Source organism: Anguilla anguilla, chromosome 2, assembly GCF_013347855.1.
Source record: "Anguilla anguilla isolate fAngAng1 chromosome 2, fAngAng1.pri, whole genome shotgun sequence".
NCBI classification, from domain to species: Eukaryota; Metazoa; Chordata; class Actinopteri; order Anguilliformes; family Anguillidae; genus Anguilla; species Anguilla anguilla.
In genome coordinates, this window is record NC_049202.1 from 37627677 (window position 1) to 37645082 (window position 17406).

General features: G+C 47.5%; 2 protein-coding genes and 1 long non-coding RNA gene across 4 annotated transcripts in view; 2 read left to right on the forward strand and 1 right to left on the reverse strand.

Moving 5' to 3' along the window:
* med1 (mediator complex subunit 1) lies at nucleotides 1–15607 on the forward strand. The gene is made up of 18 exons (XM_035405054.1): nucleotides 1–15; nucleotides 198–367; nucleotides 1040–1146; nucleotides 1630–1708; nucleotides 2055–2109; nucleotides 2249–2381; nucleotides 3307–3335; nucleotides 3498–3569; nucleotides 4189–4263; nucleotides 4775–4848; nucleotides 5343–5432; nucleotides 5559–5670; nucleotides 6666–6790; nucleotides 8606–8730; nucleotides 9352–9553; nucleotides 10013–10108; nucleotides 10482–10587; nucleotides 10770–15607. Exons 1-18 carry the CDS (start codon nucleotides 11–13, stop codon nucleotides 14572–14574), a joined length of 5460 nt encoding a protein of 1819 aa, XP_035260945.1. The 5' UTR covers nucleotides 1–10; the 3' UTR covers nucleotides 14575–15607.
* LOC118220804 overlaps nucleotides 15546–17406 on the reverse strand; it is a 3018-nt gene continuing 1157 nt past the window's right edge. Inside the window, exon 2 of the long non-coding RNA XR_004764012.1 lies at nucleotides 15546–16253. This is a non-coding gene — a long non-coding RNA (uncharacterized LOC118220804). The remainder of the gene's footprint in view (nucleotides 16254–17406) is intronic.
* Nucleotides 16545–17406, forward strand: part of fbxl20 (F-box and leucine-rich repeat protein 20) — an 18255-nt gene continuing 17393 nt past the window's right edge. Inside the window, exon 1 of one of the 2 annotated variants that reach the window (XM_035405055.1) lies at nucleotides 16545–17169. In XM_035405055.1, the coding sequence (XP_035260946.1) occupies nucleotides 17128–17169 (42 nt within the window). In that variant the 5' untranslated portion in view covers nucleotides 16545–17127. Of the gene's footprint in view, nucleotides 17170–17249; nucleotides 17271–17406 lie in introns of those variants that run through there. The other variant, XM_035405056.1, reaches the window with a different exon arrangement.

Sequence of the window (17406 nt, forward strand, 5' to 3'; positions counted from 1 at the left end):
ATCCTGCTTCATGAGGTACTCCAAGTTTAGGCTGTATTAAATCACTCGGATTGGTTTAGAAATAAATCTTAGTTGATGAGCATTGCTGTCACAGAACGAAACCAGTGGTTGTTGTCTAGTGTCGCCGTTTGATTATGTCATTATCATATGAACCAATAGAATTTAGTGTCGTCACATCTTGCCTGTCGCCCCCGTAGCGCTCTGTTGTCTCGGAAGCTCTTGCCTAGGCGACGGAAGATCCCGAAGATGGCGGCGGTATCTGGGGTTTCGGTGCAAAGCAACAGTCCGGCAAGAGAGCTTGCTCTTGGGGCACAGTCTGGGGGAACACCGGCGACCGGAGATCGGGTAAAAGTAGAGGAAGGGACTGGTATGTATGTAATCTGTACAATCGGAGCCAATCAGGTTTTCTTAAATTGCATACTTAACGTTAGCTAGCTGGCTAGCTAGCTGCTAGCTAGACTAGAATAGATGGTGGCAGTCATGACGAAACCCAGTTAACGAGGCGACTAGCTAACCACTGTACAGAAGTTGGTTGGCTAACTAGACTTGTTGTGGATGAAAAAGTGCAGCAAAAGTCCGTGTACCATTCTGTAAAGTAAAGTCTGTTGATTACTAAGCTACGGATAAAGTTATTACTTGTTGTAAGTCACTGGTACATAGAGGGAGCTGACGAGCTGGCTGGATTTATTTACAATGGACATCACAGCCGCAGATTCGATTTAATCCAGAACACATGCCACATGTATGGCACGAGAATTCTTCTTTTTCATTGATTTAGCTCGTATTGATAATATGTTATCATAGTATGTGTTCAATAAATTAGTGGTAATGAATATGCATTAATATTTAGTCAAATATTGCATTGACAGACAAGATTCTGTTCACAGGACTGAATTGGAATTGACACTATATGGCATTTTCTATTTCAGGAGTCTGTATGATATAAACAGTCCATTTGATATATTGCATAGCGTAGTAGTGAACAAATTGTCTGTGAGTTTGTAGCAGAGAGAGGCTAACATGCTCTCCCTCTCCGCAGAAGCGGAGAAGCAGAGCCGAGTGAACGTCTTGCTCGAGAAGCTGCACGCCAAGCACAACGCTGCTCGGCCATGGCAGGAGACCAGCAAGGTGGTGCGGCAGGCCATGGTGAGGGGGAGGAGGAGATGGAGAGGGAGGGGGAGGGGATAGGGGTGCTTTCAAGGGGGTGCTGGGTACCCTTGAAAAAAGTACTTAACCTGCAATGCTTTAGTGCAGGGATCATCAACTCTGGCCCTCGAATCCAAATCCAGCCCTGGTTTTCTTTTCTCCCGGGTAATTAGTGCTACTGCTTGGCCAGACTGTCTTCACACCTGACTCCCAGGCAAAGGGAGGGTGGAAAACCAGCAGTTCTCGGCCCTCAAGGACCGTGAGTTGCTGATCCCTGCTGTAGTGTATATCCAGCTATATAAATAGATGCCCTGTAAATGCTATGTATGGTTGTGTAAATTGCTTTGTATAAGGGCGCCTACTATATGCCTGTAATGTAATATGTAATATAAGATAATGTAATGCAGTGGGTGCTCCGCACCACAATGAGGAAGTGGCTCGGAGGAATGCCCTGGCCATGCTCAAAGGTTCTCCTCCTTGTAGGAGAAGCGCGGAGTGATGAACGCTGCCGGACACCAGCTCCTTCTCACCTGCCTGGAGACGCTGCAGAGAGCGCTGAAGGGTGAGAGAAAACGGAGGGAGGGAAGAAAAGGAGGACAGAAGCCTGGGGATTAATACGAGTCATTCTCACCTCAGATTGCATAGTCTGCCAAAACAGCAAAAATGTGTATATTTAGCAAATCTGAAAATGCTTTGACTCCTACAAATATTGCAATTCCCTTGTTTCTCTTTCATTTTGCCTGGCATTTACGGAGCACTGTAAATAAACGTCCTTGCGCTTGCAATTTGCTGTGGCGGTGCCATTGTTTTTGTGTTACCAGTCCTAAGGCTCCTTGACTGTGTTTATAATGCCAGTATAAGACTGGGAAGACCTAGCTGCTCACCAGTTCCCCTTCTCTTTCTCACAGTGTCCTCACTGCCGTCCATGACCGATCGCCTGGAGTCCATCGCTCGACAGAACGGGTACGCATCGTCCCTGCAGCCACCCCACACCCCCCTCGCTTTTTTGTCCTGTTGTGTTTGTGCCGAGTGTGACCCAGTGCGGTTGAATAGTGAGTTGTAACCGTGCTCTCCGTGCCTCCCTCTCCCGTCTCTCCGATAGGCTGGGCTCCCACCTGAGCCATTCTGGGACGGAGTGCTACATCACCTCCGACATGTTCTACGTGGAGGTGCAGCTGGACGCCGGGGGACAGTTGGTGGACGTGAAGGTGGCGCATCATGGAGAGAACCCCGCGGTGAGTAAATGGTAATGGTAAATGGTAAATGGACTGCATTTATATAGCGCTTTTATCCAAAGCGCTTTACAATTGATGCCTCTCATTCGCCAGAGCAGTTAGAGGTTAGGGGTTAGGTGTCTTGCTCAAGGATACTTCGACATGCCCAGGGCGGGGTTTGAACCGGCAACCCTCCGACTGCCAGACAATCGGTCTTACCTCCTGAGCTATATCGCCCCACAAAGAAAGGACAGGGGTGGAGAAATTCCAAAGAGATTGGGACAAAGTAAGCACAGTAAAGCCCTGTGCGAGGACCCTTAAATATGTCCAGAGTGGAGCTGTGCTGTGGACAAAGACGGGAAATGGGGGACTGATTTGTGGTAGATATTTTCAGGGTTCCCACTCGTCCTGGAAAACCTTGAAAACCTGGAAATGTATTGACTAGTTTTCCAGTCATGGAAAACACCTGGAAAATGAGAAAATTTCAAAATGTTCTGGAAATATTTGTGAGGTCCTGGGAAATTGTAGTCTAGGCTATAGGTCAAGCTATTAAACAGTATATTTAGAGCTGAGATTTCATATTTTTCTGTATTTTTCTCCGCTTTTCACATTAGTTGCTGAGGTTACACGGCAGCACAATGGTCTCTGCGTGGTACATGGCACACAGATTTAATTTCCTTTATGCAATCTGCAAGTAAACATGAACGTTTTGAATGGTTATGGTACTTGCACATTGCCCCCCCCCCCACCACTACCGGCTTTGGGCTACCATTGTCCATGTTTCATGTCTGTAAGTCTAAGTCATGGAAATTGTCCTTGAAAAGTCCTGGAAAATGATTTCTTAAAATGAGTGGGAACCCTGATTTTGTAGTGGACATCTTTAATTTATATTTTCCTATTTTCTCTGTTCATTGCGGTCTCTTTCTCTCTTTTTCTGGTGTGACAGAGCTGTCCAGAGCTGGTTCAACATCTCAGGTAGGGACTTGTGAAAGTATATAGCCATGTTCATTGTCTGAAGAATAACCCTGTTTCACCAACTTCTATTCCGTCGTGGTTATCTTGTCCATGTAAATTATTATCATTTCTTAAAGCTGAAGTTTATAGTTTACTGGGGTTTTTTATGCTTTCTTTTCTCAGAGAAAAAAACTTTGAAGAGTTCTCCAAACATCTCAAGGGTTTGGTCAACCTGTATAAGCTTCCTGGAGACAAGTGAGTCCTGCCGTAGCTGTGCCCCCGTGCTTTTTTCTACCAGAAACCAGAGTCGCTGGGACATATGAAATTCTACATATTAAGATTTCCATATATACTATGGAAATATACTTGCAAAATTATGCTCTTTCGTAGAAAATTTGTATACCTTGAGAATTTGTACTATGAACATAGTTCACAATAATTTGATATGCTTTTACCCAGAGTGCTGTTACACAGAACGCATGAGGCACTGTTGATTCAACTGTAGGTGTAAAAGGGCCTTGAGTCTATATAGACTGATTGCAGTAGACTAATTGTGCTTCTGCCAAGTGTTCATCCCTGGAACTTTAATGGTCGAAACCCTTTTGGTATGTTGTAATTCAGTGAGTTTACAAACCACACACTCTTATGACATTCAGATCATGTGATATCTCATTTATGGGGAAGTTGCCATCGTCGGGAAAGTTGGGTTGAGAATTTGTCAGCGTAGTGTTGGGTGGAGGAAATGAATCCCATGCTTTCATATCGTGACTGTCTTAACAGTACTTCTTTATTTGCTATTTGTTTTTGACGTGCTGTGCACTGCGGTTCTCAAAATGGCCGTTCCTTTCCCTCCCCTCTTGCTCCTTCCGTGCAGTAAGCTGAAAACCAAGATGTACCTGGCGCTGCAGTCTCTGGAGCTGGACCTCACCAAGATGATGCACATGTTCAGGTGCTCCCGCAGTCGTCCGCTCGCTCGTCATCTGCACACACGCTTGTGCAACGGCCATTTTGTTTTTCAGTCTGTCTCTATGGCGTTTTACCCATCTGTGCCCTGGTGTGTCTCTCTCACCGTACCTGTTGTCGATGCTAGGCTCAGTTAAGGACTGGAGTGAATGTTTATGCATTAAATCACCAGCGGATTGCTCATCGGGTGTCGAAATGTGTGGTGAATAGGAAAAGAATTGTGCAAAATGTTGCATTTTTCTCATCAATATTCAAGAAGAAGAACCCTGCATAAAAGAAGAGATAATTTGTTTATATTCCTGTCAGAGAGTGTGAATAGATTGCTTCACAGTGAGTTGTAATTTACGCAGGAAAAAAAACATTTACTCTCAGGCGCCATAAATAGTTTTCATTTAATATAGTACTTAGTGGAATGTTAAATTGATCAATATACACAACCTTTGTGTTTGCTAGTCTGCCATGTGTTGTGTCCTAATTTTTGTGTTCTTGTGTTACAGGTTGGCCACAAATGCAAACACAGTAGAGACCATTCTACATGGCAGTGTGGGTCTGTTGACTGCTCGGAGTGGAGGTACTTGCACCCCACACAAAACATAATTGAATATCCTAAACTGCAGAAATCCTGTGTACATACAGACTGAACTCAACATCAAACTGACAATCATAGCCAAAACCCAGCACACAAAATTCACCATTATAATATTGATCTAAATGCAACCAAACGAAATTACACCCTTTGAAGTGCTGACAAATATGTGAACAGTGTTGAAGGAATCTGTTATATACCGCTTGCCTAACACCTGTCTCCACTGTCTCTCTTTCTCTCTCACCCACATACACACATTAACAGACCTCACTACACCACACCTTAAAATAGAATTTTATTTGAATAGGTATGTTTACATACACCCATAAGAAATGCTTATACAGTATCTGCAGCTAAGATAAGGTGTGGCCATATCTAGTCATATGTACATGACCTTTGACCTTTAAAAGTAGTTGTGGTTTAACGGGGGCGTTTGTTTATCATGCGCAGCCATGGCTGATTCACGTCGCCTCTTGCAGGTCATCTGGTGTCCCTGCAGTGTTACGTGTCACCATACGACGTGTTTGAAGAGGGGACGGGAGCACTGCTCAACTTCACTGACTCTACTGGTTAGTCTGAGCGGGGGGGACGACATGCTTATTGATACTATGTACCTATTATCTGAAGGTAATGGTTGCTGTCATTGATAGCCCCTCTCTCTCTCTCTCTCTCTCTCTTATCTTTGTTTTCCGCAGTCCCTCGCTCTCTGGGCGTCAGCGTGTCGGTGACTGTAGAAGGAACCTGCTCTGTGTACAAGCTCCCCATCGCGCCGCTGATTACAGGCTCTCATCCAGTGGACAATAAAGGGTATATAACGCGGTCAAATCATGTTGTAATACCATAGGCCTTGTATCTCAATAGCCTGTTTTTAGGTGTTGTCATTTTGTTCTAACATGGTACTAAGTGGAATTGAATGCGTATATTGGCAACCGTTGGCAACATGAGCAAAAATAAGATCTTTTTCTCTATTATGCAAGCACCTTCAACAGCGTATTTATTTGCAAAGTTCTCACAGTCGATAATCGTAAGTTTCCAAGATTGGTAGCTGTATCACTGGGGAAAGTGTAGTTTAAGAAGAGAAAGAGATTGTCCATTTAGAGCAGAACACCATTTTTCAAGCAGGAACTCGAGGTCTCAAAATGAGTTCTCCATGTGGCAGCTTCATAGAAGTGTAACTCTATATTGCATGTACTTGGTGAAGAGAAAGAACACTCTGGCATTTCTTCTCCTCTATGCTGCTACATGCTCACCAAAATGTTTGAAAGACGACTTGCTGCCTGTTGAAGTAAAATAAATTGCTCTGCCTCGTGGCTGAAATGTGAACTGAGGTAAATGTGGTCTCCCCAGAGACCCTGCTATGGTCAAGCTAGGCTATGTCTTTTGCCATGGGTAGACAAGGGCTCTGCTGTCATTCCCTACACCTGCTGCCTGCACTGCTATTTCATCTCACTTCTTAATACATTTGGCCATTACCTGTCTAGTGTAATTGCTTTCATTTTGTTTCTTTCACTTGTCTTTTTGTTTTAAGAAACGTGATTTTTGGATTGCTAGCTAATGTTAACTGATAGCAGCCTAGCACCACAAAAGGAAGTTAGCTAACCTATGTCATGACATGACCAAGGTAAACATGATGCTGGTTGGCTTTGAATTGATCAAAGCATTTTCACAATGCGAATGGATGCAATGCAGTCAGACAGTTCAAATGATTCGAAAAAAATGAAATGTTGTTGGGGTCCTGCATAGCTAACATTTAATTTCTCTCTCGATTTCTTCCTCACACACACACACACACACACACTCAGGACTCCCTCCTTCTCCTCTGTGACAAACTCCAACTGTGTTGACCTGCCGGCCTGTTTCTTCCTCAAAATGAACCGGCCCACCCCGTTCTCGCTGTCCTTCATACAGAGGATGGGAAACACCACAGGTGAGAGGAACGAGTGGCTGGGGACGTCCACGCTAAAGAGTCAGGAAGGGTTACCGTTGGAATTGCCTCGTGTGGGCACGCGGTCATCGAAAGACTGATCGGCGATCACAAGTAGGGCTGCCGTGTGTTTTGATGTGGTTGCGTGGAGACCCAATGGTGGTTTATGAAAGGGAAATTGTGGCTGTGGGCCTGTTAGGTTTTGCATTTACAGGCTGAAATTGGTTGTGTCTGTGTACGACTGTCTTAAAGCTGCAGTATGTAAGTTTATTTTAGAATTACATCAGGGAATGGGCATGTTTAATTGGCAGCAATCATAGAAAGAGCTGCAGTGAGAGAAACCCAGCACCGTACACTGTATTTATACCCTCAAATTGTATTTATACCCTCAAATTAAGTGTTCAAAAACCAGGGAATTGGCCCAAGTTTTTGTTTACAAAACTGAGTGGTTTGCAACATAAAACAACCAAAGACATAGGTTGGTTCACGTCGGGAACCAATCGACAATGAGACTGACCTTGCGTGTTCACATAACAATAAACATAGCTTGACGTGTTGAGAAAGAAAGAAAGAGTTTCACCAATGGCGGCCTGCGGAGGCGGAGCTTTTATTATTTCTGCTGGACTAAATTTCAACATTAATTTACCTGGACTTTCTGCCTGCCAGCCAGTTAAGATGTCTTCAATGAATTTAGCCACCGAAGTAGCCTGGTAGCTATTATTCATAACATTACTTAATTTGGCAGCTAGTTCTTGGAAGAATGGAAGGTTTGCTAATGTTATCTGTGTGGTAGGTAAAGGCTAGGCTAGATAGGTAAGCTGACATTACCTGTCGGGTAGATCATGTTAGCTAGAACCTTCTAAAACCCTGCTTGCCAACTGTCTGTACGACCTGACTCCCAAAGGGTCCTATATCAGAGCTAAAGCTGCCCCAACACATGCTCTGCTACATAACTGTTTGACTTAGCAGCATATTACACAATTGGAATAGCGTGAGATGAAGTTACTTTGAAACATACAATAAGTAGCCAATGTAGCTAGTAACCTACAATAACGGCCTGTGCAGTGTCGAAAGGCTTTGAGTGTATCGGAATCCCAATTCAGAACTCTGCTGGACATTTTACAATTGTACCTTTCTGAAAGTACTGTCCTGACAGCAGAATTCTGCTCTCAGAAAGGTCCTATCGTAGAACGTCCAGTAGACTACCGAACTGGGGCTAGGTGTATTGGGTAACTATTAGTCTGGGATAGAGATTGGCCTTTGTTCAGCAATTCTGCTACATATATAAAAATATTTTGCTAACGGTAGCTACCGGGAACCCTCAGGTAGATCGCTAACTTTAGATTGGCTTTAGTGAACTTACCAAAATCATCACTTTGTGTGCTACTGAACTTGGTGACTAAATGGAAAATGTTTATGACATAATTGGTAAGCTCTGGAACAACAAGAGATTTTGTTGTTTCACTTGGACTGTTGGAGCTGACATTCTTAGTGTAGCTGATGTTCGCATGTCTGTAATCCTGTGATCCTCCTTGCCGAGGAGTCGTAGGGAGATGTTGTTCATGACGAGGTATGTGGAGAAACAGGGAGGTGAGGGTGTGTCTCTTTCTCTGTGGGCAGGGCCAACGGGTGTTATGATTTTCAAGATGTTTTCACAACATAGTGACTGTGGAGAAAGTTGCCCACTGCAGCTTTAACGTAATGGAGTATAGGGCAAACGTGACCATTGCCGAGTTGCCAGTGGATTTAGCGTGCAACATGGAGATGTTTTGTAGCACGTAAGCGCGGGTTGAGAGTGTTGCGCTCCGCTCCTTTCAGGTATCCCCGTGTTTGAGAGCCCTCCTGCGCTGGCGCCCCTCTACGAGCTCATCGTACAGAGCCAGCTGCAGGAGGAAGGCGGGGGTGCCCTGCCCCCCCACACGCACGCCATGCGCTTCTACGCGGTGAGTGCTTCTCCAGCCCGCTATCGGTCTGCTTACCGAGGCTCGTCGTCCTCTTCGGTCCTCTGAGGTAATCGGGTAGCGTGCTCAGCTAACAGATCTGAATGACTTTGTTATGTCTGCGTTGCTCTCGCCATTTTACAGAATTATGGGTGTGAAAAATGCAATAGAATCTGACCTCCTGAACCCTGTATCCAGCTTAGACATTTTTCCCAGTGGAATGAATGTACCCCACTGTCTGAGTTTAATCCTCACCATGTAGGTGCCCACTGGTGAACTTCTGTCCTCCATTGCAGTAATTGTGTAGCTCAGCTGGTGGCCTGCAGGATAGATTGAGGACGTTGCAGTGATTGGAAGGGATTACAGTTATGACTGGGCACTGGGCATTCCAAATTGGTAAAAATGAGAATGGGGGGAAAAAAAGGAATAAAATAAGTATATTCTGGCACTGCTCTAGCTACTTGGCTGTGAGTCCATGTTAATCATAGAAATCAATAAATAACTAACAGCACAGACTTGCCACAATAATAGCTGGCTGTATTATAATATTGGTATTGATCCCGGCTTTGTGTGTAAACCTCAGTTCTTTCCCCTGATTTCCCTGTCTTGTCTCTCTCCCCCCAGTCCCTGCCTGGCCAGCAGCACTGTTACTTCCTGAACCGTGACGCGCCGGTGCAGGACGGACGCTGCCTGCAGGGGGCACTGGTATCCAAGATCCCTTTCCGGCACCCGGCTCAGGTGCCAGCGCTGCTGGACGTCATCCGACACCAGGCCGCGTACAACACGCTCATCGGGAGCTGCGTCAAACGCACCCTCATCAAGGAAGGCACGTGTCCCTCTCCGCGCCACCCCCGGTCACAGGCACAGTCATGGACACCCGCAGCAATGCTAATATTAGCCGTTACGCAGACATGCTGGTACAGAAACATACTGTGACATCAGTACAAACACCAGTGTCCGTGCATTCCAAAAAAAGCACTTATTCGTTGTGTTACTACACATGAGAATTTGCACACTAGTAGTTCTCTAACATTTCAAATCATTCTGGATTACAGCATCTGCTAAGTGAATGTAATATGGTAATAAGAAGAGTAGGATTAGGTGCTTTTAGAGATTCACTTCCTGCTGCAAGTAATCCACATAATGGTAGTTTATTGCACTTACTACTCACAGGGATTTAGTGGACGAATGAGTGTTGTGAACGTTGCAGCTTCAGGTGTTACTCTTGAATGAATGAATGAATAGGTAGGTGGTGAATAATTGAATGGGTGTCCTGTTCTTGTAGACACGCCTGGGCTTCTGCAGTTTGAGGTGTGTCCTCTGACGGACTCGAGCTTCAGCGTGTCCTTCCAGCACCCAGTCAACGAATCCCTGGTCTGCGGTAAGCATCTCATCACGCGCTGCGTCGTCACTTGCACTCCCACACTTTCTAATACTTTCGTCCACACGTACGCTCACCCTGACACTCCCAGGCACACTCATACACAAACACTCACTCGCAGTTGTACACAGATAATCATTTGCACAGATTCTCACTGCACCACTGTTTCATGAGTTTCTACCCACAGTCCTCATACCACCCTGTCACTCTCACTTCAGATCTGTTACAGTGTCTTTTTAAAGATAATTTGGAATTATTTGAGAATATGTCTAATCAGTTTTTTCTTTTGTCTCCCTTTTGGTTTTCTCTCTTTCTTGGTTCCTTCCTCTTGCTCTATTTCTTTTCCTGTCCTTTTCCCTCTTTCTATCTGCAGTGGTAATGGAGGTGCTTGACTCAAGGCAGGTGTCTTGTAAGCTCTACAAGGGCTTGTCTGATGCTCTCATCTGCACTGACGACTTCATTACCAAGGTGGTCCAGAGGTGTGGCTTCCTTCCTTGTTTTTATTGGACCGATTCCATTCACCGCTGAACTTGGTCGCGCCTGTCTTTAGCGTCTCCAGCCGCTTCAGCATTCCCTGTCCAGTCCTCGTATTGGGCCGTTTGGAAGTTGGCCAGGAAGACCGGGTTGCATGCCTTCTCACATTCTGCCTGTTTCCCTCCAGGTGCATGTCCATCCCCGTGACCATGCGGGCCATCCGCCGCAAGGCCGAGACCATCCAGGCTGACACCCCGGCCCTGTCGCTGATAGCCGAAACCGTGGAGGACATGGTGAAGAGGAACCTGCCTCCTGCCGGCAGCCCCGGCTGCGGCATGGGCACGGGCGGCGGTGGCGGAAACGCAATGGGCCTCCCCGGGCCCTCAGGGGGCAACACACCCACGGGAGGAAGCGGTGGGGGTGGTGCCGGGGGAGGTGGCTCGTTCTCTGGCCCGATTACATCGTTGTTCAATATGCCACGGGGCTCTGGGTCTGGGGGGGAGGGTATGGGCCAGGTTGGAGGCGGGGGGCAACAGCAGCAGCTACAGCAGCAACAACAGCAGCAGCAGCAAAGCCATGGGGATGACTTCAGCAAAGTGACCCAGAACCCCATCCTAACCAGCCTGCTGCAGATCACAGGAAGTGTGGGCTCAAGCCCCACCCCTCAAGCTCCATCTTCAGGGTCCCAGCCCCACCAGACCCCACCCCTCACATCCTCCCCTGCCAGCAACACCAAGAACCACCCCATGCTGATGAACCTGCTGAAGGACAACCCCTCCCAGGACTTCACTACCCTCTACAGCTCAAGCCCCCTGGAGAGGCAGAATTCATCCTCTGGATCGCCCCGTACTGACACTGCTGGTGCCGCGACTGGCAGCAAAGGTAAGAAGAAGCGCCCGAGAGGGGCAGAAAAAGGCGGGGCTGTTGCGGGAGGGATGGGACTGAAGCAGCAGCAGCAGCAGGGCGGAGGGATGCAACAGCACCACCACCCTCACCACCCCACTGAAGATGACTTCCACCGCGAACTCTTCTCCATGGACGTGGACTCCCAGAACATCTTCGACGTCAACCTGCCGGGGGACGGGCTAGACACTCCCCACAGCATCACTCCCGCGCCCAGCCAGTGTGGGACGCCACCGGCTGGCCCCGGGGTGCCGTACCACGCCCAGCCACACTCCCAGTCGCAGTCCCAGCCGCAACAGCCCCCAGGATCCAGCCTCCCTCGCATGGTTCGGCTGTCCAGCTCTGACAGCATCGGCGCAGACATTAACGAGATCCTCTCCGACCTCCCAGAGCAGGCAGCGAAAGGGGGCAGCGGCAGCCATGGTCAGCACCACCTGGGTGGGGAGGAAGGGGGACCCCTAGGCACCCCTTTGCGAGATTCCTCCAGTTCGGGTCAGGGGAGCGCAGTGTTTGAGTCCGACCTGTTCAATGCCGGCAGCAATGAGAATCCCTTTGGCGACCCAGCAGAACTCATTGCCGAGGCAGCCACTGCAGCCACGCCAACCAGTGACTCCTCCTCCACTAACTTCTTCCCCGATGCTGTAGACTTCAATCCCGAGCTCTTAGCTGGACAGGGTTTCCCTCCAGCCTACTTTGACGACAGCCCCTCCAGTCCAAATGAAGACCTGGACCTTGTGAAGAGCTTTGGCGGGAGCAGCCAGCAGAACACACCATCGGGCACTCCCCAGAACCCCACCCCGCATGGCCGCAGCACTCCTGACCCTTCCCTCAAGGACCCTTTTGACATGGGTATGGTTTTTGGGAGCGGCGGCGGAGGGGGCAAGCCGTTGCTCGGTCCGACCCCCGACCTGGGAGACCCCCACTCCTCTCATTCGGGGGGTGGGCAGAGTCCTCTCATGATGGGCATGGGAGGGGGGGGCAGCGATTTTAAAAGCGCCGACTCTAAGGCCAAGCAGCAGCAGGTGATGCGGGGGAAGGAGGACAACGGCAGTGGGGGCAGCTCGGGGTTAGGTATGACAGGGGGGATCTCATCTGATGCCAAACAGGCTAAGCGCAGCCGCACCCCCTCCAGCGAGGGAAAGCCAAAAGACAAGCCGCCCAAGCGCAAGAAGATGGACCCGGATGGAAAGTCACCGTCACACAGCTCAGGGGGCCGGCCCTATACGCCACCGAGTGGGAGTGCAGGTTCAGGAGGGTCTGTGGGTGGAGGAGGATCCAAATCTCCTGGAAGCTCTGGGCGGTCACAGACGCCCCCTGGGGGTGCCACACCACCAATACCCAAAATCACCATTCAGATTCCTAAACTGTCAGGGGGTAAGACCTCTTCCCACGGGGGGTACACCTCCAGTAGCTCAGCGGGAGGAGGTACGGGGGGGACGGGGGTCAGTGGTGGAAGTAAGAGCCATCATTCCCACTCTTCCTCCTCATCCTCGGGCAAAATGAAGGCTAAGTCTGAGGGCTCCATGGGACAGAGCAGCAGCTCAAAGCCAGGTGGCGGAGGAGGAAGTGGAGGAGGGAGCTCACAGTCGAAGGGTTCCTCCCAGGGGCTGGGTGTAGGCAAACCTGGCTCCTCCCCCATAACAAAGCATGGATTGTCAGGGACTGGAAGTGGGGGCAGTGGAGGAGGAAGTGGGAGCAAGATGAAACCTCAAGGGGGCAAGCCACCTGGGTCCCTCATCAACCCAAACATCAAGCCCAACATTTCTCCTTCACACTCCCGTTCCAGTGGCTCTGACAAGCTCTCCTCTCCCATGAAGCTCCAGCAGACTCAGGTCCCTGGTACGCCCCCGTCCTCCAAGGCCAAATCTCCAATGGGATCTGGAGGCGGTGGCTCAGGAGGATCCAAGTCTGCCTCTGGGGGTGGGATGGGGTCTCAGAAGCAGCTGGGTGGAGGTTCTTCCTCTGGGTCCTCCTCCTCTTCCTCATCCTCTTCCAGTTCCTCTTCGTCCTCCGGCTCTATGTCCTTCTCTGCTGGCTCCCAGTCCCAGTATGGTGGGAGTGGAGGTGGGGGAGGTGGTGGAGGTGGAGGTGGAGGGGGTGGGAATAACCCAAATGTCAAGGGAAAGTCTCCTAGCCGCAACAAAAAGCCATCCCTAACTGCCGTCATCGACAAATTGAAAGGTGCTGGAGGGGGTGGAGTAGGGGGTGAAGAGGGCAGTGAAGGAGGTTGTGGTGGTGGGGGAGGAGGTGGAGGGGTTAGAGGTCCCCCTAATATTGTACCTCAGCCATCTAAGCATGGGATGTCATCACAGGGTGGAGATTACCTGAGCAAGCGAGAGAAGGTGGAAAAAGAGGGGAAGTCTAAGGTGTCAATGTCAGGGGTTGGCTCAGGAGACAAGAAGCCACTGGACTCCAAAGGTGGAGGTGTGGGCAGCACCGGTGTGGCCAAGATCATCATCAGCAAACATGATGGGGGTTCACCCAGTATCAAGACCACGGTGACCCTCCAGAAGCCAGGCGAGGGGTCTGGCGATGCCATGCGCTCCCAGCACTCTGGCCTCAAAGCTTCGCCCTTCAGTGGGTCCACGCCCAAGCATGATCGCTCCTCTCCCAGTCACAGTCGTTCCCCAGGGTACACGCCTCTGAACCCCGACAGCGAGAGCGAATCTGGAAGCAGCTCGGTGGCAGAGAAGTCCCACCAGAACAGCCCCAGCTCCGACGACGACCAGGCCTTGCGGCCCTTGCAGCCTCCGCTGGAGTACATGAGCTCGGCACCAGTCAGCTCCGGGGAGAAGCACAAGAAGCACAAGAAGGAGAAGAAAAAGCAGAAGGAGAGGGAGCGCGAGAGGGACCGGGACAGAGACCGAGAGCGAGATAAGGAAAAAAAGAAGTCGTCATCATCCTGCACCACCTCCTCGCACCCCATGAAAGGCGACAGCTGGTCTCGGTCGCCTATTTCGGCTCCTGACCCCTCCCTGTCTATGCTGGGGTCGGATCGACCAGCCCGACCCAGCCCCGCCTACCTGCGGACTGAAGACGATGACCTCATGGATTCTGCCCTCACTGGCAACCTCGAACCTTTCAAATAGAGGCAGCTTTTCATCACTGTGTAGCCCACCCATCTTCACACCGTGCAGTTGTTTGGGGGTAGGCTTTAAGCTCATCTGAAAATCCTGTTTTGTTACTTAGGGTGGCAATAGCAGGTTTTCTGCTTCGTCATGAAACAAAGACAGGCGGGGAATATTCCCACAAGCCATCTGTGTTAAACAGGCCAGCCAAAGTTGTTCTTAAGGTGTGAGGGGGAAGGGTCATCTTTCCAGGTCTTTCCCTTTTGTTTTCCATTCAGAGAATGATGGAGCCTTTGGAATTAGAATTAGAAGTACTACGATTAGAATTTTTTAAACCCCCTTCATAATTAGTGTGGCCAATTTAAAAACAGGACAGTGTTTTAGACAGTATATGGACAACCACTGTGCTGGAATTAAGTTGAGAGAGCAGCCTGTTACTATGTAATCGCTGTGAATCTAATCAGGATAACTGTAAGACCCATTGAATGAAATGTGTTCATTAAGGGAGTTTTTATTATTATTATTATTATTATTTTTTTATTTTTAAATCTCTCCCAGTGTTGCCAATTTTTTCTGCACTGTGATAACTCAAGTGTATGGTACTCTCAGCTAATAATGATACTAAATATCAGATTTAGTAGTTTTTTTTGTTGTTGTATTTTTAGTCAGGAGAGCTTTCATCAAAATACTACTGAATGATTCTCTATTTTTTTTAAAAACTAGCATGCTGTCATATGAAAAAAAAAAGAAGTTTTTTTATTTTAGTTTTTCTCCCTTTTCCCAGACATTTATTTCAAGGCTTGTATAGTTTATGTTAGCAAAATTATTGTACAGTGTTAAAGGCTTTTAAGCCCCCTCCCCCCTCCCCATGTAATTTCAATGTCAACAGAGGTTTTGGATTTTAATACGTAGAATCTTTTATCATGTTACATTTTCCTTTATGCACAGATTTGTGTAAATGATTCTTAAGTATTTTACACTGCTATATCAGCGATATTAAGACTTTTTTATTTTGGAAATGAGTACCTTTACTGGTTTTAATTAAATACTTCATTGCAAAAATCAACATGGGTTTAATGTTTCTCTGAATAGCAGCATCTAACAATCAGCTTTGCACCTTTGGATACCCTATTTTCGAACTGTACCGAAAATCATTGCCATGCGTTCATCACTCACCTAACTATTTTCACTTACACGTTTCATCATATTAATTTCAGCATCAGATAATCTAAAGCAGTCTCTTTGTTTCAATTTCTTTATGAAAGAGCTAACCCTGTTCAACCACCCTGCCTTTGTGTCACAAGATTAATCAATGTGATGAGTTATTTCAAAAATGACCACGTGCACTCATTATTTTTTGGTATAAGTAAAATCACGGGATCTCGTACGGTTACAAAAGCATTTCAGTTATCTGTAGAAATACTGCTGAATGCAGAATATTGTTTCGGATATAACATTTTTACGATTAGCAAACTCTAGATGTATTTGGAATGAAAGTAGCTTATCTTTACCTGTTAATACATGAACATGTAGCGCTCAGTCTAATCGTGAGATATTTTACTGAAGAATGGAGAGAAGCTTCTATTTGTGTACAGCACCATGCTTGATTCTCCCGCTGTCATGACGTCATTACATTCAGTAGCTCTCCATTTTCATAGGTTCCAGCTGCTTGGGGGCGGTGCTCACCAAAGGCGGAAGTCCTGTAATAAAATAAGAAAAAGTTGGTAATTATGCATGGTTGATTTACCCTGAGTCCATGGTGCGCACATACGGAGTAATAGTTGACTTACCGTGCTGTAATTTAACATGGTAGTTGTCTTCATAAACCAAAAGCTACACGTTTTTGAAAATAATTCGCACACCAGGCCTTGTTAGATGTTTTTTTTTCCATACAGTAGCCCACTGACTGGAATTAGGCTAATTTAACACTGTTTCTTTAAACCAAATGCAAATTGAAACTAAAAACCTGGTACAATTGATTTAAGTTGTTTTATGCTTACTCCTAGATAATTCGCGGACAACTGCGGTGCTGTCGGTTAGGCCTTAGAATAAAATAAAACCTGAGCCCCACATGTAGATCGTATTGTATTACATAAAGACCGTTTAGGCCTGATAATATTAGTACACAATGGGAAAGGAGGAAGGGGGATGTAGGTTTTACGTGGCAGGCATAACCTGCATAATTACTAGTAGAGACATCGAAGAAAAACAGAAGTTACACCGGAGATGCAGGTTTCCCTTACGACGTAGCCTACAAACTGTTACACGTAGTTATAAAGCTTGCTAATAGTCCCGATGATCGAAAAAGTCTAATGCCATCGCATATGAGAGAGGGAGGGGAGAGCTGCTGAGCAAATGAGATAAGAGGTCGGCTGGTATGGCTAGGGTAGCAAAGCGGAGGCAGTTTTTAGCTGTTTAACACGAGCAAGCCCATAGCAGCAAGGCAGAAACAACAACAATAGCATGGTAAATGTTAAACGGGGCAGACAGTTGACCACTGGTATTAGCGCACTTCTGCGTATTTAACGCTGGATTTCATTTTTTCGGAACGAATTGGGTAATTCACCGTCCGCGATGGGGAAGGAGGTGAACGGAGTGTCGCGGAGCCGGTTTGAGGTGAGTTTCTGGCCCGTGTAAACGACTGACAATGGTAGAATGACTGACAGATAGAACAAATAGTTGGTTATGGATGGTAGCGCGGGGCTGACGGGATACGCGTAATCACTTTTGTTTATTGATAGACTATACTTTCTGCTCCTTTCCATGTTTTAGCTTGCTTCCGTAGTCAATATTTAGGTTGTAAATTATGCATTTGCTTCCGAGTAGCCTACTGCAGCCCGGCCGCTGTTGTTT